Source organism: Equus asinus, chromosome 6 (genome assembly GCF_041296235.1).
Source record: "Equus asinus isolate D_3611 breed Donkey chromosome 6, EquAss-T2T_v2, whole genome shotgun sequence".
NCBI lineage: Eukaryota > Metazoa > Chordata > Mammalia > Perissodactyla > Equidae > Equus > Equus asinus.
Genome location: NC_091795.1, coordinates 28,125,898 through 28,149,102, shown reverse-complemented (window position 1 = coordinate 28,149,102; position 23,205 = coordinate 28,125,898). Strand labels below are relative to the sequence as shown.

Genomic DNA, 23,205 nt, shown 5'->3' with positions numbered 1-23,205 from the left:
CTTTCCTCCATATCTTTGCGTGACTTGTTCTTTCTTACACTTCATATTTCTGCTCTAACTATACCTCTCAGAGAGGCCTTCTCAGACCCCCCATCTGAAGTGCCCACTCAGTCATTCTCTCACACATTGTCTTGTTTATTTCCTGGATCTGATGGAGGCTGAACTGCTTATTACTTTGTCTACTCTGTGTTTTGCTCTCATCAGAATGTAAGCTCTGATCAAGCAGGCATTTCCATTGATTTTATTCACTGTTGAATCTGCAAGGTTCAGAACAGTTCCCAACACAAAATACGTGCTCAGTAAATACTGGTTAGAAAAATGAAAGGAGTCTGTGATGGCATCTAGTGAGACCCCAAGGAGAGCTTCATGAAGAGGGGGCCCTTAAAAAGAGTGGAATTTTTTTTATTGTGGTAAATATATATAACATAAAATTTACCATTCTAACCATTTTAAAGTGTACAATTTAGAGGCATTAAGTACATTTACAATGTTGAGCAATCACCACCACTATCCATTTCCAGAACTTTTTCACCCCAAACTGAAAAATTATACCCATTCCTCCCAGCCTTCTGGCAACCACTATTCTACTTTCTGTCTCTAAGAATCTGATACTGTAGATAACTCACATAAGTGGAATCATACAATATTTGCCCTTTATTGTTTGGCTTATTTCACTTAGCATAACGTTTTCAAGATTTATCCATGTTGTAGCATGTGTCAGAATTTCCTCCCTTTCCAAGGCTGAATAATATTCCATTGTGTGTATATATCACATTTTGTTTATCCATTCATCTGTTGATGGACATTTGGGTTGCTTCCATCTTTTGGCTATTGTGAATAATGCTGCTATGAACATGGGTGTATGGGTATCTAAGTTCATGCTTTCAGTTCTTTTGGGTGTATACTGAGAAGTTGAATTTCAGGATCATATGGTAAATCTATGTTTAATGTTTTGAAGAATTACCAAACTGTTTTCCACAGCAGCGGCACCATTTTGCATTCCCACCAGCAACGTACAAGCATTCCAATTTCTCTGTATCTTTGCAAACACTTGTTATTTTCTGTTTTTGGATTATAGTTGGGTGAAAGAAGGTAGAATTTTGATGGCTAGAGGAAGGATAAGCCAACCTTTCAGGCAACAGAGGATTGGAGGGGCTTTGGTATAAGTGGATTCAGTCACACATAGTCTGACGTCATAATCTAGTTGTGGTTCTGTTTACCTCCCTCTCCTGAAAATAGATCAATTCCGTAGAGTATTGGAAAGCCTTTGCCTCCTGGGTACCCTCCAATGTTGCCAGGGTTCATGTTGGCTGAGGTGTGCTGGGATACCAGCAGCTCACTGTGAGAAAGGGTGAGCCATGGACATGGGCACTGACATACAGGCAGGTTGGCCAGCCACCCCATCACTATGACTGGGGACTGTGACCAAAACAGCCTGCATCATGTAGGTCAGGATTCATCTCAAAGGCAGGCGTGGCAGAGGGACACATCAGCAGGACTCTCCGTGTGGCAGGGGCACCTGGACTTGGAAGGGCAGGAGCATCGTCATCCCCTTGGCAGAAGGAGGGGTAGGTACTGTTTGCACTGAAGCTGGTCCCCAGCCTCAAGAAAAAAGTTGTCTATGCGCAAAAAGGAGGGGACACAAAGGCCAGTTGAGGTCTGGCAACCACCCTGCTGGGCCACAGCCCACTGAATGGAGTAGGGCTCAAGGCAGCGTTCTGTGGGCATGAAATGGAGCATCAGTCAAGAACTTAGGGGGTCACGCACACAAGATAGGATGAGCTCAGAGAGCTCTCCAGTGCCCGGGCAGTAAGGTGAAGCCCCTAGGATTTCAGGGCTGGGGGGCGAGGGCCAGGGTTGGACCTACAAGCTGCTATTGTTCAACTGGGAATGCAGAATCTCACAACTTTACCCTGGCTGCCCCCAATTTCCACCAGAAAACATAGTTGGTGCTTCTGAATGAGACTGCCTCTAAGGCCTGGGCATGAGCCTTGCTTCCTGAGGGCAGTTCAGGGCCCTGTTCAGTGGGACCCATGTGCTGGAGCAGCTCATTCTGGCTCTGAGAGCCCATTCAGTACACATCTTGGCAACTTGGTGTCAGTGACATGATATTGATAGCTCAAAATGAGCCAGGCGGGAGCATTTACAACACAGAAATTGACAAATGCTATAAATTGGGGCTTATTTGCCCCACAAAGGTGATTGTTAAGCATACCAGCATACCACTTGCCCTGCTATCAGACTTCTGCTTGAGAGATAAAACAGCTCTAATTCCTCCTGAGTCCTGCTCCAGCCCACTGTCCCAGGGCCCCTGCCCACCAGCCCATTTATCCCTGCTGCCACCACCATTCCCTGGATGATTGCATAATGTGCAAGTTGGGGCTAAGAGGACTGGGCGTAGCGCTTGGTTGGCACAGCTTTGGGGACAGTGGCTGTTTTCCCTGCCAGTGGCAGAAGCGGAGCTAACCAACTTGTCTGTGTCTAGGTCGTCTGTGATGGCAGGTGTGGTGTACCCCAGACAGGTGAGTGCTGGGAGATTCTGTCCCTGTGACCATCTCAAGATTGGGCAGCCTCAGCAAGCAGCCCTCGGGGGGAGGAACAGGCTCTTTGGGGCTCCCTCTGGTTATCATTCTGGAACAATGGATTTTTTTGAAACAGGCAGGGGAAAGCTAAAGGTTTACAGTTGTCAGGGGGTTCATTTATGTATTCAGAATGCATTTATTGGGCATCCTCGGTGTGTCGGGCACCATGCTGGGCTTTGAGGCTGAAGAGACGCCTAAGATCAGGTCCTCATCTAGTGAATTTCATTAACTCATTTATAGTACGCCACAATAAGTGCTGTAGCGAGGCATGTAGAATGTACTATGAAAGCAGAAGAGAAAGGGTTTAATTCTTGGGAGGTGGAGAAGAAAATGGTGGGAGAGATGTTTTGGAGATGTGACATTTAATCTAGGTCTTAGAGGATATGTAGGAGTTTGCCAGTCAGCGAGGAGTGCAACTAGCGTTTCTAGCAGGAGATCAGAGCATGTGCCAGGCAGCTGTGAAGAGTGGAAAGAAGTGAGGCGCGAGTGCAGAGGGCCCAGAGGGGAGCCCAGCAGGTGAGAAGTAAAGGCCAGCAGATCATGACAGGCTCCGAGTGCCAGGCCAACAGTTGGCCTTTGTCCTGCAGACAGTGAGAAGCCACTGAATGCATTTAAGTGGAAGAACAAGATGGGATCTATTGTTTTGTATTCTCCTTGTCCTTAAGGCCCCTGTGGACTTAGACATTTACCAAAGCTCCTACATGGTCGACTATAAACCGTACGGGAAGCACAAATACTCCCAGGTCACATCGCAAGAGGTAAGCAGTCACTCAGTCTTGTCTGTTCAATTGCCCACTGGAATCTTGATTTCATTTTTATTATGTATGTGGACATTGGGGGCACTTAGAATAATATCCGATGCCAGGAGATCTAAGGGGATTTCTATGTGTATGTGTGGGTATGTTTTAAAATATACATTAACATATGTTGTGCAAACAAAAGAGTGTAAATAACATACAATTACAGTTTAAATAATATCGATAAAATAAGCACCAATGTACCCATTATCAGCCAGCTTTGAACATAGCACATTAACAGTGCCTTAGAGCCCCCGTATGCACCTCCCTGCCCTACCCCTCCCCCACCTCCAGAGGTAGCCACTGTTCCGAGTTATGGGTTAATCATTGCCGTGTGTGTGTGTGTGTGTGTGTGTGTGTGTGTGTGTGTGTGTTTTAAATACTTTACCCTGTGTGTATATATCCCTCTAAACAAATTGTTCAGGTTTGCCTTTTTTGAACTTTATTATATATTGGGTCATACTATTTGTACTCTTCTGTGACTTTTATTTTTTCTAAACATTATGGCATATTATTCATTTTCTGCTGTGTTGTATGACATTGCATGAATATGCTGCCGTATATTTGTCCTTTCTCCTGTTGGTGGACATCTGAGTTTACTGTTTTGTTACTCCCGACCCCCAAATACTGGAGATGAGTATCAACGGAGATGAGGCGCAGCCTCATGTGCAAGAGGTCACCCATCCCAGGAGTGGAATTGCTTGTCGTAGGTGACATTGCTGTTCTCCAAAGTGGTGGCACTGGTTTACTTTCTCACCAGCAGATAGTCCTGTAGCTCTCCAATGTTGCCATTATCACACTTTTTAATTTTTGTCAGTTTGGTGGGTTTGAAATAATATTTTCTTGTGGTCATAATTTTCATTTCACTGATTATTAATGAAGTTCAGCATCTTTTCATTTAATTTGGATATTTATTATTCTGCTCATGTCCGTGTCTTTTGCCCATTTTTCTATCGAGTAGCTTGCCTTTTTCCTATTAATTTATTGGAGTTCCTTAAATATTCGGGACATCTTCCATTTGCCAGTTATGTAAGTGGCAAAACTCTTCTCCAGTTTATGGTTTGTCTTTTCACTCTGTCTTTCAGTGAATAGAAATTCTTATTTTAATATAGCCAGATGTATCAGCGTTTTCCTTTATCATTTGATCTTTTTAAGTCTTGTTTAAGAACTCTTTTCCTATCTTGAGGATCTCCACTAAAAAAAATAAGATCTATACAAACAAAGGTAGAACAATTTCTGAGATGCATTATTTAATGGAAGCAAAGTGCAGAGTGGAATTATAATATGCATCACTTGTGTGCAAACCAGGGGTGTGGATATATACGTATGCGCTTATGTAAAATATTTCTAGAATGATGCCAAAAGCACTGATGACAGTGGTTGCCTCTGAAGATGGCAACCAAGGGAAAAGGAGAATGGGAAAGAGACTTACTTTTCAGTGTAAACCTTTTTGTATTATTTCAGTATTTTCTTCTGTTGTATATATTACCATCCAAAAACTCATTGGAAACTTTAAAAAATAGAGAAAAGTGTGCTCTGTCTTGGGTACTTCCAAGCAAGCTGCATCATCTTTCATCTCTCTCAGTCCTTCATTCATGTGTGGTTTGTCTCCGCAGCAAATGAAGCTGGACACCCAACTCCGGAACAAAGAGTTTTATAGGCCAATCCCCAGCCCCAACCCCAAGCTGGAGGATGGATACCCTGCCTTCAAAAGACCTTTCATGACTGCCAAAGACCTGGGACACCCTGGTTTCTTCCCGTCACAGGACCTGGTGACCACTGCGGAGGACGAATGCAGGTTCACCAGTATCTGCCCTTCCATGTACCCAGTTTCCCATGCTCTGTACCTGGCCCATGGTGACCCAAACCTGGTCCACCAGAGCGCCGACTTTCCATGCCTGCTGGAGCCCCAGCGCCAGCCTGCTGCAGAGGAGGACAAAGGCTACATCCTACTGCCTGGCTGCTCCTGTCCTCATCACTGTAGAGTCAAGGTCCCCATCTTGAACCGATGGGGACCCTTGATGCCATTCTACCAGTAGGAAGGTGAGAATGCCTTCCAGGGGCACTATGGAAATCCTTCCCTCTCACAAGGAAATCCCTGCTCTGCCCTCGGAGTACAGAGAGGAGAAGCGGAAATAAAACCTGGGAAAGATGTTCCAGCAGCACAGGGACTGTACTTGTTCCACCTTGCTCCCTGCCTGCCCTGGGACACAGCATCCCCAACCCAGAAGGAGGGAGGGAAGGAGGGAGAGGGGGGGAAGAAAGAAAATGGGTATGTATGGAGGGCTGGATTTGTGTGATGGTTCATTATAATTGAGTCCTGCTGTAAAGACTCTTACTGTTTTAGGCATTTACTTACAAAATGGGAAAAATCATGTTTCCCATAGTCATCTGAATGTTGGGTGTGATTGTAAAACTTGAAATACTGTTGGATAACTTTTCCCCTCGATACTCTTATTTTAGTTTATTCACGACTCCCATCCCTGTAGCGATCAACAGTAACCATTTAGAGGGCATCATTTCATGCTTTTCTTCTTGCTCAGTGGAGCTTTTGTGAACATATACATGTGTGAGTCAGTTAGGATATAGGCTGAGCTGCCGTTAACAAACAGAACCAAAATACAGTGGCTTGAACAACACGCTAGTTTCTGTCTTGTCTAACAGTTTGGAGGTAGGCAGTCAAGGAGGGTGGAGCATCTTTGCTGTGGCTTTTGTCTCTGAGTCTAAGGTGGCTGCTATAGACTAAATTCTGTCTCCTCCAAATTCGTATGTTGAAACCCCAACCCCCAAAGTGATTGTATTTGGAAATAGGGCCTTTAGGAGGTAATTAAGGTTAAATGAGGTCTTACGAGTAGGGCTCCAATCCGATAGGATGGTGGACTTCTAGAAAGAGGAAGAGAAAGAGAGCCTCTCTCTCTCTACACACACACACACACACACACACACAAACCCAAGGAAAGGCATTGTGAGGACACAGTGAGAAGGTAGCCATTTGCAAGCCAAGAAGAGAGGCCTCACCAGGAGCCAAACTCTGCCAGCACCTTGATCCTGGACTTCCAGCCTGCAGAACTGTGAGGAAAGAAATTTCTCTTAAGCTACCCAGTCTATGGTGTTTTGTTATGGCAGCCTGAGCAGACTGATATGGTGACATTCAGCTGTTGACACTTTTCAATTGGCAGAAAGCAAGAAACGCCCAGGGGAATACAGGTGCATTCTCTTTTAGGGGCACAATGCAGAAATCATATTCTTCACTTCTAGTCATGTCATCTTGGCTAGAGTTTAGCCGCATGGTCCCACTAAACTGCAAGGAAGGCTGGGAAATATAATCTTTATCCTGGGTGGCCACGTGCCCACCTAAAAATGAAAAGTTATTAGTATAGAAGGAGAGGATGGATTTTGGTGGATAACCATCCACTTTTGCCACAATACATGAGAAGCCTTTCCCAATGGGAAAAGCTCTCTTCCACCAGCGCTTCCCTAGGGAATCTTGTTACAATGCAGATTCTGGTTCAGTAGCTGTAGAGTCAGGGCAAGATTCTACATTTCCAACAAGCTCCCAGGTGATGCCAATGCTGCTGGACACTAGACCACACCTCAGTAATGAGGCTATACAGAAGACAGCTTCCTTTTCTCTTCACAGGTCATTACTCACAGATCTAATCATTTTCAATGACTGCACGATATTCCATTGAACTGACAGATCTTGATTCATTAAACTATTTCCCTATTGGTAGATAGTCATGCTTTTCCAATTTCCTCCCTACAAATGCTGCAATAACTACTCATGAACATACATCCTCACAAATGATGCTTTTGTTTCTGTAAGACAGAATCTTACAAGCACTGGGTTCACGCTGGGTCAAAGGGGATGGGTATTTAGTATGAACAGACACTGCCAGCACAGCCCACTCCCTGCCAGCTGTGGGTCCTGGTGCCTCTTTTCCCAGCTCCTCATTAGCACATGGATATTATCAAGCTTTTTAATGTTTTCCAATTTGATAAATAGAAAATGCTATCATCATGATTTCAATTTGCAATTACCTAGATATTACGAGATATAGGATCTTTTTTGTATTATTAGCCATTGGGTTTCTGAGTTGCATCTTTTTCTCTTGAGTTGTTTATCTTTTTTCTCATGAATTTATCAATGTGATATTGCACATTAGCTATGTTAGCCCTTCATCGAGCCATGTTCCACATATGTTTTGTCTTTAATTTTAAATATGTAATCTGAACATATTTTTTTCTAGTATAAAATTAATACCTTCAGTAGAAAATTTTGCAAAGTGAAGAAGGATGTGAAGAAGAAAAAGAAAAACCCCATCTAACCCCACTGCTCAGTCAGTGACAATCACTGTCAACATCTGATGCCCAGGGCAGCAGGACAATGGTTAAATTCTTGGGCTGTGGAGCCAGACAAAACTGGGGTTCCACCCAGGCCTGAGTTTGCTACTTACCAGCTGAGGGGTACTCTAGAAAGGTACTTCTCTCTGAACAGCAATTCCTCATCTGTAAGAGGCATTAATCTCCTATCTTTTGAGGGAACGCTGTTTGCACAGCGCCTGAGATATAGTCAGTGCTCAATGAGACATTTTATATATATATTTACAAATCTCACTGAACACCTAACTTTAAATTCTGCTTGGTCTTAGTTGCATTAACTTTTAAAACTTTATAAGTATCTTTGCACAAAAGTACCATAATTACTCTTGTTAGACATAGCTGTTTCCAATTGTGTACTTTTCTCTTACAAATATGGCTACGACTTTTCTTCTGTAATTCGATAGAAAAAGAGAGGTGTAGTTACTGGGTCAAAGTGTATGAATATGTTCTTGAGGCATATTGCCAAACCACTTTCTAAATAGGCATATTTCTAATATTAAGGAATCATTAGTAATTTTGTTAGGTGTGATAATGGCATTTGCTTATGTTAGAGATACTTCATTTTGAAATATTTACGGGAGAGATGATGTCTGAAATTTACTTTAAAATGCTCTAGCAAAATGACCAGTGTTATTAAACTAGGGGAATGTGTGAAACAATATTAACGAGGAAGTGAAAGTTGTAGCTGGGCAATGGGTACGTGGAAGTGCATTATGCTACTCTCTCTACTTTTGCGTATGCTTGAAATTTTCCGTAATAAAACATTAAAACAGTAAGAAAGGAAGGAAGGGAGGAAGGAGGAAAAGGAAGAAAAAAGAAAGATGTACCCCTTTAGATGACCACTAGCCATCTATAAGTGCGTCTAATTCATAATATCCTTGTCATCCTTGCTACTCTTATTAAGAAAGAAAAAGAAAGAAGGAAGGAAGGAAGAGAGAGAGAGGAAGACTGTTTGTTTGATAGAAGAGTTTCTTTGATCCCCAGGAGGCTGAATAATTTTGTAAATGATCGTTATCTCTCATCAGTTGTAAAATGCTTCCTTACCAAGGTGTTCCCTTCTCCTTTACCTGTGACAATCTTCAGTGAATCTGTTTTAACCCGAATGCCTTCTAAGGTGTCTACAAAAGGAAGTGTCTATGGACGAAAGTTCACTAATCTCAATGTTTGTTAATAACATTTTTTTGAGTGTTCGGTCATGTGGATCAGCTGACAGTTCTAACACATAATTGATTCCATAAAACAATTTAATTGAGGTGAAAACGTTAATAACAATAGCTACTTTTTACCAATCACTTATTCTATGCCAGACTCTTTGTTGCACACATCGTGGGCGTGATTTCATTCTCATATACAGATGAAGAAACAGAGGTTCGGGGAGGTTAAGTGCCTGGCCCAAGGCCACATGTGGCAAAGCCGGAATTTGAATCCCAGATCTGATTCCAACCCCAGGGTTTTATTCGTTTTTGGAATGTCACATGTTGTTTTTATCATAAATAAATGATGGAAAGCCCTTTAATACGGTAGTTGTTTTGCTTTCTAACGGCCAGGTTTTGTTGATTAACCAGCCATTGGTGTGAACAACTGCCTGCACTGAGAAGATCGGTCCAGAGCTCTCTTTCAGGAGTTCTGAATGTGAGATGTCCAGGAGGTCATAACCTGCATCACAGACTTACAAGGGATGTGACTCGCCGTGCTTGCGATGTAAAATGGATCACAGAGATGTGCCTGGATGCCACCATAGGAGTGGATGGAGCGAGAAAGCCAGCTGTGACCTGGGTCCCCTGGAACAGGAGAGGACCGTGGCAGGGGAGCCCAGGGAGGGATCCGCTCAAGAGAGGATGAGCCGAGACCCCAACATGCTGCATCTGAGGTGCTTCCCACAGAGAGGCCTGAAGGCTGATAAACTGGACTGCGTCTGGGAAAGAGCCACTGAAGTCCTGAGTTCTGCCTCAGAAATCTCTCTGACTTGGCCCTCATCCAGACCCCAGGGCAGCAGGCTTCCTCTCCCGGCATCTGAGAGCGCCCCCTGCAGTTCCTCCCCATGTTACCCGCTGAGAAATACAACACCCGGCTGATTATTTCTCCTCTCCCTGATAGCCACTCCTCTGGGGCCCTTCACATGTGGCACCAACCCTCCCAAGCTCATCTCCCTGCCTTACCTACACGCACACTCAACATTTCCCACCTCTGTGCACCTGTGCACTTGCTGGTCCTTTCTGTCTGCCAGACAGCCCTTTCTCCTGCTTCCCCGCAGCCGAATTATTGCCTCCTCAGAAAGCCTGTCTTGACACTCTCCTAACAGTTTGCTGTTCCTGCGTGTTCCCACATCCCTTCATTCCAACATCTCTTAGAGGGGCGCTGTGGGGATTACATGGTGAACCCCTAGAGCCTGGCAAATAGTAAAGGCTCAATAATTGTTAGATTTTTTTAAGCTTTATTATCTTTAGAATGCTTACTGTTCTATTTATCTCTGAGAGTGTTTTATTTATCTTTGCTGCTCCTGGAACCTGGCACAGAGCAGATGCTCAATAAATACTGAAGGAATGATTGATGGGGTGAGAGGGAGAACGGCTTTCCAAGGGGAGGCACTGGAATGAGCTGGCCCCGGCCAGACCTCCAGGCATTGTCTGTAGCTGCTCTCCAGGATTGTGTGTCCAGCAGCTTCAGGCTCCCTGCTGGGTTCTGGGTCCCCCTTCAACCAGGAAAGCTCTCACTACCTGGCAACGTCAGGTGAAGTTCCCTTGGCAGACACTCCCAAGGATGGCCCACAACTTTGCCCACTGAATTCTACCCTCTATTCACTGCAGTCATCTTTGGGAAGACAGAGGACTGTGGGATTGGGTTTGGGCCACCCCCTTGTGCCTTCCTAGTCTCATCACTGGCCTGGCCCAATAACTGTGTTTAATCAATAGATCCAGGAGAAGCCTGCTTTGGTCAACAGATAGTTTAATAGTCTCAGAAGAAGACTCAGCTCCTCACACAGTTTATTCCTGGGGCAGAACATGGCTACATACCTGCGGCCACTTCCGTCTGTTGGCACTCCTCTTGCATTCTTTAGAGCCCCCTGAGGTCCTTCAACGTAAGGGCGAGAGGACGGAATTCTGGAGCAGGTGCTGTGGAGGTGGACCCATGGTGCCACAGGGATGTGCCAGCCCCAGCGCCAGGCGCAGCACGCACCTTACTAAATGCCCACCATAACCATTGTTTTAATACAGCTGTCACCCCACTTAACAGCTGAGGAAACCTAGGGCTCAGGTGACTTGGCCAAATGTCACAGCATTTGAAGCTTGGCTTCTTCCCTCCATGAAAATCTTCAGTTTTCTCATCTATAAAATGAGGATAATTACACCCAGCTCACAATGTACATGCATGCAGTTTAGAAAAAAGTTTTTAAAGGTTAATAAAGTGTTCCTTTCAAGTGTCAACATAAAAGAGAGTGAACTGACACCTTTTTCCTGCACTTGCTTGTAGATTTGCTGCTGCCCCACACTGTGCCCCCACCCCCACCATGATGTCAACCTGACGGGATGCTTTTGTCATTCCCAGGCCTGGGGAGGGGCCTAGATGATGAGGCTAAAGAAATAGGACTGGGAGGCTCCAAGATAATGCTAATAGCCCTCACATGTGTATATTCTTCAGCGTTTACAAAACACAGCCACAGATGGTATCTCCCTTAATTCTCATTTCATCTCGGTGACACAGGAATTCTTACTCCCATTTCACAGAGGAATAAGTAATCAGGCTGAGCGGGGACACAGACCCCGGGCTTGGACTGCAATGTGCCCTCCTCTAGATCACGTAGCCACTCACTGTGGATCACGGACTCCGAAAGAGTGCCTAGCAGGGGATGGCATCTGAGCACCTCGATAGAATGCTGATTCCTCAGCTCCCCCAGATCTGGATGGAGAGTCAGTAGGTCCGGAGTGAACTCCAAGCATTTGCATTTTTATCCAGTTCACCTGGAGCTTGGGTCGCTGGTGCTCTGTGGATCACACTTGGAGAAGCAGCCACAGAGGGTGCAGAGTTCCTCGAAGTCTCGGGGCAGATAGCAGTGAATCTCTGCTGGAGATAAACTTATAACTGGGGGGAATGGGGCTGGATGGGTGGGCGTGGGGGTGAGGGTGGATCAGAGCATGCACATATTGAAATATCCCAAGAATGTTTTGGCCAAGCTACATGCCAGAATGAGTCCATTAATAAAAACATTAAAAATATGTATATTCCACTTATATGGGGTACCTAGAGTAGTCAAATTTATAGAATAGAAAGTAGAAGGAATTGGGGAGTGTTTAATGGGCACAGAATTTCAGTTTGGGATAAGGAAAAGTTCTAGAGATGAAAAGTGGTGAGGGTTGCACAACAATATGAATGTACTTAATGCCACTGAACTGTATACTTAAAAAGGGTTGAAATGGTAAATGCTATGTTATGTGTACATTTTATCACAATAAAAATACATATACACACATTGGAAAGGGAAGCTTCTCAAAGTATGAATAAAGCCTAGAAACTATAAATTAAAAAAATTAATATGTTTCCTACATAATAATCGAAATTTCTGCATGGAAAAAATGCCATGAACAAAACCAAAAGCAAAGAACAAACTGGGAAAATATTTGCAACACAAATGACAAAACACACAAAGAAGAAAAAGACCAACAACGCAGAAGAAAAATTACTTTTTAATTCAATCATCCACTCTTTTAGCAAATATTTAATGTATTTTATGTGCCAGGCACAATTCCAAGTGCTCAGAATATAGCAAAAATAAAAATAAGACAAGGAGACTCCATACCCATTTGGGAAAATAACAATAAACTAAATAAGGAAAGTATATGTCGGACAGCAAGAAACGGCGTGGAGAAAAGCAGACAGGAGATGAGAGAGAGGTGACGGGGAATAGGTTAAATAGGTTTGTCAGGGCAGGTCTTGCTGAGAAGGTGACATTTGAGCAAAGCCCTGGAGGGGAGAGAGACCTTCTCACGGGGATGAGTGAGGTCGCATGACCAGGCAAAGACCCTGAGGGGGACGGGCCTGGGAAGCCATGTCAGGGCAGCAGAATGGGGTCAGAGGAGTCACAGGGGTCCCTCAGGATTGTCTAGGGACTGGTGAGCGGTTGTAAAGGCTCCTGCTCTTATTCTAAATGAGATGGGAGCCACTGGAAATTCATGAGCAAAGCTATGCCATGACCTGGTTTCTGTTTTTAAAGACTTTGGCCACTGGCTTGGGAACAGACTGAGAGGGCAAAGGCAGAAGCAGACAAGTGGGTTACCACGATGCAGGTGAGAGGTGGTGACTTGGACCAGAGTGGCAGTTGAGGAGGGGGAGAGGGTGAAGTGTGGGTGGATTTGGGGTGTAGGTGAAGGTACAGCCAATGGGATTTCCAACAGATTGGCTGGGGGGCCTGTGAGAGAAAGAAAGGTGGCAATGATGACTCTGTTTTGTTGACTTGTGCAAACTGGAGAGATGACCTGCTTTTTGTTGAGTTGGAGAGGACGAAATGAGTCAAAATGGGGTTGAGGGGAAGATGAGTTTGGTTTTGGAAATGTTAGGTTAGAAACATCTCTAGGACATCTAAATAGAGATTTGAGGAGGCAGTTGGCTACACAGGGGAGGGGTCAAGAGAGAGGTCAGGGCCTGCTGGAGATAGAAACTTGGCTTAACAGCCTATGGAAGGTATTGAAAACCAGGAGACCTGAGCCCATTGACAAGGCATGGAAGTGCTCCAAGGAATGAGGTCTGGGGCAGGTCAAGTTTGAGAAGTTAAGGAGATGTGGAGGACCTGCATGGTGGAGGAAAACCAGGGAACCATGGTGTTCTGGAAACCAGGTGAAGAGAGGTGTCAGGGAGGAGGCAGGGAGCAGCCGATCAGCTGCGTCAGATGCTGCTGCTGGGCCAGGAAGCAAGGGGACTGAGGACCTTCCGCTGGATGCAGCAACAAGGTCACTGGAGACCTGGAAAGGCAGGGTGTGTGTGTGTGTGTGTGTGCGAATGGGAGACAGGGCGAAGGGGGAGGGGAGAGGCCGAGCAAGAGAGAATGAGACAGGAAAAATGGCAGCACTGGGTTTGTACAGATAACTGTTGAAAAGCTTTGTTGAGAAGTAAAGGGTGGGTGAGGGGGCAGGAAGATGGGCAAAGACGTCGAAAGTTCACAGAAAAAGAGACACGTGGCTTTAAAACACGGGGAAAGATGCTGAACCTCATAATCAAATAAATGTCTATGTAAATAACAAAGAGATGTCGTTTTACACCTATCAGATTAGGAGAGATTAAATAGTTGATACCATGCTGTTGGAAGGGCAGAGACGACAACTCTTATCCACTGTTGTTAGGACTAAGTTAGTGCAGCCTTTCTGGTGGGTAAGAACACACACTTCAGCCCGGTAATTCGACTCCTAGGAATTTGTCCCAATGGATAGAGTCACACAGGCACTCGATGACCGCACAGGCATATTCACAGCATTATTATTTATCATAGCAAAGCCCTGGAACAAATCCAAACATCCAACAACTAGCCTCACGGCGCAGCCACAAATGGAACACGAGCAGCTGTACGTGCAGATGCAGCATAATTGTTATGCACGAGTAAACAAGGAAAGCAGGTGTGTATCGTCTCTGCTCATTTGTGACGAAAGGGGATACCTACATGCTGCCATGGGCTGGGAGATTTCTGGGAGCACACACAAGAGACTGAACACAGGGATGGCCCTTGGAGGGAGGACCGGGGTTCAAAGGCGGAAGACACATTTTACTTCATGTCCTTTTGTACTGTTCAGAATTTTAACCAGGGACATGCACTGCCTTAAGAATTAAATTTAAAATAAAAACATGCAATGGGGTCATAACATGTAGATTTGGAGGGGACTTTCAGGTCATCTAACCCAGTTGTTCCCACCCCCCACTCCATGGCTGGGCTGCATCAGAGTCACCTGAGGGCTTGTTAAGACACAGAACTGATGTGCAGAGTCAGCCTCTGGTGCTTGATCTGGCCATCTGGATTACAGCTCCTCAGGCCATTCTGAAACGGGCAGGAGAATGCAGTGGGCACTGTGCTCACCACGAGGTTCAATTTCCTGGAGAAACTGAGGGCTGTACAAGTGCCAACCACTGTCCCGGAGGCTGTTTTCCCCACAGTGAACAGTCAGGCAAGAAGGCAAGAAGATTCCAGGGAGCTTCGTTATCAGTAAGAAGAGACAGCTGATAAAATGATATAATAGCTAACATTAACTATTGTACAGAAAATAACTAATGCTTTTAACAACTTTATGAAGACAGGCACTATTATTACCCCCATTGTATAGATGAGAAAACGGAGGCATAGAAAAGTCACACAGCTAGGGAGTTGCTGAGCTAGGATGGAACTCCAGCAATCTATCTCTTCAGATTATAAATACAAAGGAAAAAAAAGGACATGAACTAACAGAGTGCGGCACACCTCTGGCTTTGGTGGTCAGAGCAGACCTTCCTGAGACCAGACAGGTGAAGCTCTGGGGGGTGAGAGACTCGTGGCAAGCACAAGGCTACCTGATGGAGAAGACAGCTGGGCCAGTGTAAGTGTCCCTGGTCTTTGAGAATGGATAATTGAAGGACAGACTGAGTGAATATCTGATCATCTTGGAGCAATAGTTTTCTTCTGGTGTGACTCCTTCGTCAGGTGGCAGGAAGTGCATTGCCTATTCCTTTACGTGTCAGTTCCCTTCTTTAGAAATTTCTTCTTGGCTTGAGCTCTGCTAGATTTCTCCCAACAGCCATTTTCTCTTCTATGTTAACAGAATGTCCAAGATTTTTAGCTGAGCCATGGCCACCTAGGAAAAAAGACTTTTCCCAGCTTCCCTTGTATGAAACGTGGCCATCTGACATCCAGCCAATGGGCCGTAACCAGAAGGGATGTATGCATCCTCCCCTCCTGCATCCTGCAGCTTGGACAAGCTATGAGCCAAATTGGACCTTGTAGGTAGTACAACTAGAGACAAGGGGGCTGGATTCCTGAGTGGTACACAGCATCATATCAGTTCTGGAGTGTCCCATGGGAGAGAAATAAACCACCAATGGTTCTTAACCTTGGCTGCACACGGCGAGCTTTAAAAAAATACTGATGACTGCCCCCTTGTCCTCAATTTCTGATGCAATTGGTCTGGGGTGTACCTTGAGCGCTGGATGTTTAAAAATCTCCCCAGCCAAAGTTGAGAACCATTGGTTTATGGCACTGTTGATTTGGCTTTGGTTTACACACATCTAAACTTGTATCCTAACTTGTCCAAGCTTGGGTGGGTGGGTTTTGGCTCTTAAAAGCGGGACAGGTCCTCAAATCTAAAGCCAGGTAACATGCCTCCTACTACTGACATCTTGTTCTGCCCTTCATTGGGATGAAGGCTGATCAGGAGGAAAGTCAAAGAGACTGAAATCCTGAGATTTAACCTTCGAGGGGGAGTTTCCAGGTGAGGGTCGTGTGGGTGGAGGGAGTAGAGAGGAGTTGACAAAGGGAGAAGCTGAGGAGCACGGAAGCTTGAGGAAAGGCCAGTGGTTCAGTCATTATTCCTGAACAGAGAGTGGGCACACGGTGGTTATCCAGAGTTGAGGCTTAGCTGGGTCAGTTGGTGGAGGGTCTTGCACGCCAAGCTCATGAATTTGACTTTGAATCTGATCATGACCAGGACCTGTCAGAGGACAATAAGCAGGGAATAAGAAGCATTGCCAGATTTGTGCTGTAAAACATTCTCTGTCATGTTACCATGAGTTGGTTCAAGATAGCAGGTGGGGAGACCAGTTTCGAGGTCCAGTGGGAGGTGATGGAGCCCAATGAATGCAACCTACTTGAATCTGAAGTTTTACTAAATGCTTCACATTGTTGATTTACCTTAAGCTTTTACTCAACCTAGAGTTCTGATTGTCTGCACTTGTACCTTTTCCGGGCCAGTCCTTCCTCAACCTATGTTTGTTTAGATTTCAGGGATCTGGAGGAAGAGTCATAGCTCCTTCTAGAACAGCCCCTTTCTTAAGAGTTGCTCAGAAGATATTAGTGGAATTAACCATGGCTCAGCTGCTTTTTATCTTGTTGGTGCCAGCTCTAAGCAGTCAGGCTGGGGCTAAGGTACAGGAGGAGTGTTGAAGTAAATCTGAAACCTCACCCACAATCTATCTCAAACATTAATGTGCCTATGAATCACTTGGAGCTCTTGTTGAAATGTGGATTCTGATCCAGCAGGTCTAGAGTAGAACCTGAGATTCTGCATTTCTGTGGATGCTCCTGGTCCAGCAGCCACAGTATGAGTGGCAAGGCCTGTGGTTCTCGGCCTTGGCTGCACATGAGAATCACCTGGGAGCTTTAAAAAATCCTGATGCCTGGGCCCCACACCCGGAGGTTGTGATTTATAGGGCTGGAGTGTGGCCTGGATACTGGCATTCTTTAAAGGCCCCAGTATTCTAATCTGCTGTCAAGATTGAGAAGTAGTGCTTTAGAATCACCCAAGGAGCTTTTTAAAAATGTAGGTTCTAGAACAACCACCCCTAAAGCTTTTGATTCTTTAAATCTTGGAAGAAGCCCCAAAAGAAATGTGCATTTTAGCAATCACCCCGGGATATTCTGCTGCAGGTGAACAGCACTTCCACTGGAACCCTTCCCTCTCCCTCTTCGTGAAGATGCCCCAGCAGTGATTATCGGAATCAGAGCCAGATCGGCCCCCCAGCCTGGTTCACTAGCCAGGTAACCGCAGGTAAATCACTTAAAAAAAAAAACCCCTCTATTTGTTTTTCCTACTAAAGTTAACATACCTGTGTGATTATTTCTGTAGAGCAGACTCCAAAAGTGGAATTGCTGCGTCAAGAGGAATTGGCTTATAAATTTAGACAGATACTGACCAAAAAATTCTTTGAAGTGCATCCCAGTTTGCATTCCTAACTGTGGGGAACAGAGTTTTTTTCATCACACTTTCACCCACACAGGTAAATCTTTAAAATTTTTGCTATCGAAGAATGGATAAATGGGATCCCATTGTAGCTTTCATTCGTATTTCCCTGATGAGTAGCGAGGTTGAATCCTTTTCATTCATTTATTTAAAAATATTTACAATTCACCTGATTTGCCAGATTATACTTATTGGGGGTAAATCCTTAGACTTAGTAAGCCTCAGTTTCCTCCTTTATAAAATGGCGCTATAATATCTCCCAAGGTTGTGAGGATTAGATACGATTTCATGAATATACAGCGCCTAGTATAGGACTTGGTATGCAGCACGCGTTCCAGAAATGTTTGCCTTTGAAACCCACGAAGGAGCCCACCCTCCTGCCGCCCAGCAGCCCTGAGCCCCGGGCGGTTCATCCAACTGGAGGGCGAGGGCGGGCGGTGGGTGGTAATTAAGGCCCGGCGGTGGACCGGCTCCTCCCGCCCGCCTCCCCTTCCTCCCGCGTAGCATCAGCCTCGCATCGCACCCCCATTGCCGAGGGTACTCGCTGCCCAGCCCGCCCTCCCGCATCTGCCCCACAAAGAAACAGGCCACTGGACTGATTTGGTACAACCGGTCTTCCCAAATCCCATGGCCCTTGCGGAGAACTCGGAGCCCCAGCCTCTACGCGGAGCCCCAACCTCTGCTCGGTGTCTTGTCGCCCCCACGCGACCAGTCTGAGCTCTTCCTCCCCGGGCCCGGTCTTTGCATGGACAATTTCTGGCGCCGCTCCCGGCTGCGCCGGAGCCAGACTCCGGCTCCAGCCCAGAGAATCGATAGCGCATCCACATATCTTTGATCTCCAAACCCTCTGGCCACGCTGAGTGCCGGCTCCCTGCGGAGTCAAACGACGGAAGACTCCCCGGCTACCCTCTTGACCGCCAGCTTGGGGTCAAAGTCCTGGAAGAAAGAAGGAATTCTCAGCACCACCGCCTCACCCCACCCCACACGGCAGCCCCAAATCCCTCAGTATAACAATGGACATCTCTCGATTGCTTTAATAATAACCATACTTTCATATTTGCATAACACGTTATCCTCACATAATCAAATGCCAGCCACTAGTCCTTGTCATATGTATATTCGATGTCTACATTTTCGCAGAAACATTATAAAGTTTTATAAGGTATATATTTTATTAGGCTATTGTTTATCTTTCCTTCGCTTTCTGTTTCCTTCCTTCCCACTCCTTGAGTAACAGTAACAGTAACAGTAACAGCCAGGGGTTGTTTCCATACTTTTCCCTCCATCGTATAATCATAGATTTGCGTATAGGCACATATTTGTATAACTCTTTAACCCATACTTATGTCACTTAATCCTTGCAATAACTCTTGGCCAATTATGTCCATTTCAGAGTTGAGGAAACTGATTTCATTTTAAGCCTCTACTTACTGAGTGCTTACTACTGACCAGATTCTATGCTAAACGTTATATATCCTATCGCTTTTATCTTCACAACGTGTCATTTGCAGTTGGGGCAACAGAGAGCTGGGGGGTGGAGGCGGGGAATTGTAAAGAAGTAAACAGTAGTGCTGCCAGCTGTGATTCCAAGGCCCAGCTCATTCTTGTCACCTGTCACTCCTCGAAAATGCCCTCTGGACTGAAGGGAATTCAGGAAGTGGAATTGTTATGCTAAGAGGGTGGTGGAATGACAAATGGATTATTACAAGCTTCCTGTTATGTTACTGTAGTTATTTTAACAATTGCATTATTTCTCACATGTAAAACAGCAGTGAAAATATCTGAGTTGCCAAGGTCCTAGCAGAATTAAAGGAGACCATGTTAAATCCTTCAAAACTATAGAGCAGGATGCAAAGATGAGATCAATTAAAATATTGTAAATGCTGTTTATTGGTTTTCTTTTCTTGTTTTATTAATTCAATATTATCAATCCCGAAAGTAGTGCATCTGTTGGAAGCAGTCAAACAATACTGAGATGCATATTGGAGCTAATAATCTCCTCCCTCACCGCCCTCCCCAACTCTCTCTCCTCTCCTTAGGCAACCAGTGTGGCCTTTGGTGTGGATAGTTCTAAACTTTATGACCATGAAAATATTTCATTTAAACAGATATAGAAGCTGTTTCGTTTTGTTGCAATTGTATGGTTCACACACCTCGGCAACTTGCAGATTTGTCACTTATCTGCTTAACAGACATTTAAGAATTCCACTTACGCTGCTGACTCATTTGCATAATATCCATGGTATGAATGTATCTTCATTTAGTCAGCCATTACCCTGAGGATTTCTTCAAAAGAGCCTTTGGGAGAGAGAATACCCTTGTCTCTTCATTACTTCTCAGTATCAAACCCTCTCACTGCCTCTGGGCAGGTCTGTGACCTTTCTGGGTAGTGAAAATGCTCCCAAGCTCCTCCCAGAGGCACCTGAGCTCTGTGCCAGCAAAACCTGCACTGTCCCCTCTCCTTTTCCTGCCCACATTGTTGCTGCTAGCAAGAGAGGAGTTGATCCCAATGTTGCTGTCATCATTTCTGCCCATGTTCTCTGGGGGCTGCCTAAAAGCTCACGTCACTCTTTCTTCGCGAGCGTGGTGTGTGCAGTTGCTTCTGTTTCTCTCCGTGTCTTCTCACAAGACTTAGGATCAAGCCATTCCTGGCTAAGAAACAAAAACAGAATCATCCCATTCCTCAATGGATTTGAATGAAAACTGGTAATAAAATCAGGTACAACTCCAAGCAGAGACATAGGAGAAGAACCAAGCTGGGTCTCTAAGGAATCGCAGATGAGATGGCACACATACTTATGCTGTATCAAGGTCACTTACATCTTACCATATTACTCTGAAGACGTCACTATCTGGACAGTTGGATGTGTTTTATTCAAGAACTGATTTTTCTCTTTGTTTCTATGCTTCTGAACTAGTAGGTTGGTTCAGCAATAAATATGTGAGACCTTTTGTTTGAACTGCTGTTGTATCCTGGTTTGTGAAACAGGGAATTCCCCCTCCTGCCAGATCTCACATGGCACTGTCCAACAGAACTTTCCGCAATGACAGAAATGTGCTCTGGCTCCCAAGTATGGCTAGTGTGTGTATGGAACAGATTTTTAAAATCTTATTTGATTGTAATTAAATAGCTCCCTGTGACTAGCGGCTCGTTTTTTTTTTGAGGCCTGAGCTAATTAGCCCTGAGCTAATTACTGCCAATCCTCCTCTTTTTGCTGAGGGAGACTGGCCCTGAGCTAACAACATGCACATCTTCCTCTACTTTATAACGTGGGACGCCTACCCCAGCATGGCTTTTGCCAAGCGGCGCCATGTCAGCACCTGGGATCCGAACTGGCGAACCCCAGGCCAGTGAGAAGCAGAACCGGTGGACTTAACCTGAACTTAGCCACTGCACCACCAGGCCGGCCCCTGATCAGAGGCTCTTAAACCTTTGTTATGGGAAGTACATATACTGCATGTATGTGTCATCCCTGTACCTGAGGGTAGCACATTCTTAAAACAAATAACATTTTTATATGGTCTTCAAAAAAAAAAAGCTCACCTCGTCTCAGAAGACAGCAGATAGGGAGCCACGCACTGCAGCATCCCCGGAAGAAATCCTTCAAAACACATTACAGAGCAGTCACAGAGGAGCCCCCTCCGGGCTGTTGGAGGCCAGCATGCCTTTAGTTGCTGGAAAAGGGATGTTGTTCTGTTCCCACTGACCTAGCTTAGGTTCTGACTCTTGCGGGATAAAGGCCTCCTGCCTGGTTCCCGTCTCTAGCCCCTCCTCCCTCCAGTGCACCCTCTTTCTCAACTTGCCCCGGTGATCCTCAAATCTCAGCTTGTCCTCCCTCAGCTCAGAAACTTTCAACGGCTTCCCATTTTCTCCGGAATACAGCCCCAACTTTTTACCACAGAGTCCTGGGCAACTCATCATTTTCAAAAAAGAACATCTGTCTCCAAACCACACCCTCCTTCTTCTGGATTCTATCCAAGTTCCTGCATCAGAAGCCCAGGAGCCATCTTCTTCTCCTTCACCTACATTCAGTTAACTCCACTGTCCTGGCCTTTCTGCCTAAAAAATAATTCTCAAATTGCTCTATTTCTCTCTGCTTCCACTACTGAGATCGCTCTTTCTCATTCCCCCCCTTCCCGGCCAGCCTTCCCGCGGGCTGTTCCCGCTGCCTTCCCCAATCTTTTCTCCGTGCTCGGGATGGTGCAGAAGAATCGAAGGAAGCTACTCCGCCGCTACACAGCGGGGGCGCCGCGCGAGGGGTTAGGGATGCGAAGACCGCCGGGAGCGGCCGCGCACAGATTGCCCCTGTGTTTATTGTTTCAAGTCATTGTCCTCTTGAGGAATTTAAAAGCAGCTCACAGCAAAAGCATTATGGGTGTTGGTACGGTTGAATTTTACCATATCTGTATGTTTATGTCAGTCACCCGTGCACACGCTTGTTGCGTTGTTCTCAAGGGGTGCTGTATGTTTGGAGGAGGGGAATACCTTTACAGGCAGAGGAACGTTTTTTTATCTCAGTCCTCAACCGTTTGTGAAAAGGGGAAAACGAGCCCCCTGGTGGCAGCAACCGTGGTTGCAGGGGTAGAATCTGGAGGGAGTCGCCTCAAGCAGTGCCTGGCAAACCCAGTGATGGAAAGAGCAAATGTCCCCGGAGGGGGGCCAGAAACCATCCAGAGTTCCTGCTCAGCCCTCGAGTCCTCCAGGAGTAAGACTGAGTCGCTCAACGGCCAGTGGTTGGTTTGGAAGCTTGTTCTTGTCTCCACTTTCTCGGAAAAAATCATTGCTTTTGTTGTAAATGCATGGAGAAAAGTATCAGTGAGAATACGGAAAAAGAAAACCACCTCGAACGTCATAAATGTCTGCTCTTCATAAATATCTACTAGGAAAGAGCAGAGTAGGTAGCTCATTTTCAGAATTTCTCAGTCTTCCTAACCTCTGGACCAGCACTCCCTTCAGGACTGTTGCCTTCCTGAAAGGCAGAAACTGGAAGATGCATGTGTGCTTTCTCCTGGCACAGTGTCAGTAGGGGTGTTTGGCTCTCCCATCGGAAGCCTTCCCACGTGGGCCTGGCTGGAGGTGGGGGATGTAATGCACTCCAGTCAAAGATGAGGGAGAGGGAGTTAGACTAAAGGGGACAGCATCAGGCAAAGCCACGTGGATGCTAAGTGTCCCTGCCCATTTCTCCTTTTTTTTTTTTTTGAGGAAGATCAGCCCTGAGCTAACGTCTGCTGCCAATCCTCCTCTTTTTGCTGAGGAAGACCAGCCCTGAGCTAACATCTATGCCCATCCTCCTTTACTTTATACACGGGATGCCTGCCATAGCATGGCTTTTGCCAAGTTGTGCCATGTCTGCACCCGGGATCCGAACTGGCCAACCTCGGGCTGCTGAGAAGTGGAACATGCGAACTTAACTGCTGCGCCACCAGGCTGGCCCATCTCCTCACCTTTAAATTAAAGCATAAGGTCTTCTTCCTTTAGAAACCTTGCAGGATTTGAGACTCTTATCTGTTTGTAGAGTCAAAATTGTTCAACCTTTT

General features: G+C 45.6%; 1 protein-coding gene across 1 annotated transcript; it reads left to right on the top strand.

Annotated features, from left to right (window-relative positions):
* The first annotated feature begins 2,495 nt into the window (after positions 1-2,495).
* SPMIP9 (sperm microtubule inner protein 9) lies at positions 2,496-5,418 on the top strand. Its single transcript, XM_014852863.3, has 3 exons — positions 2,496-2,522; positions 3,248-3,340; positions 4,996-5,418. The coding sequence occupies exons 1-3, from the start codon at positions 2,496-2,498 to the stop codon at positions 5,416-5,418; spliced, it is 543 nt and encodes a 180-aa protein (XP_014708349.1).
* Positions 5,419-23,205: the final 17,787 nt, after the last annotated feature.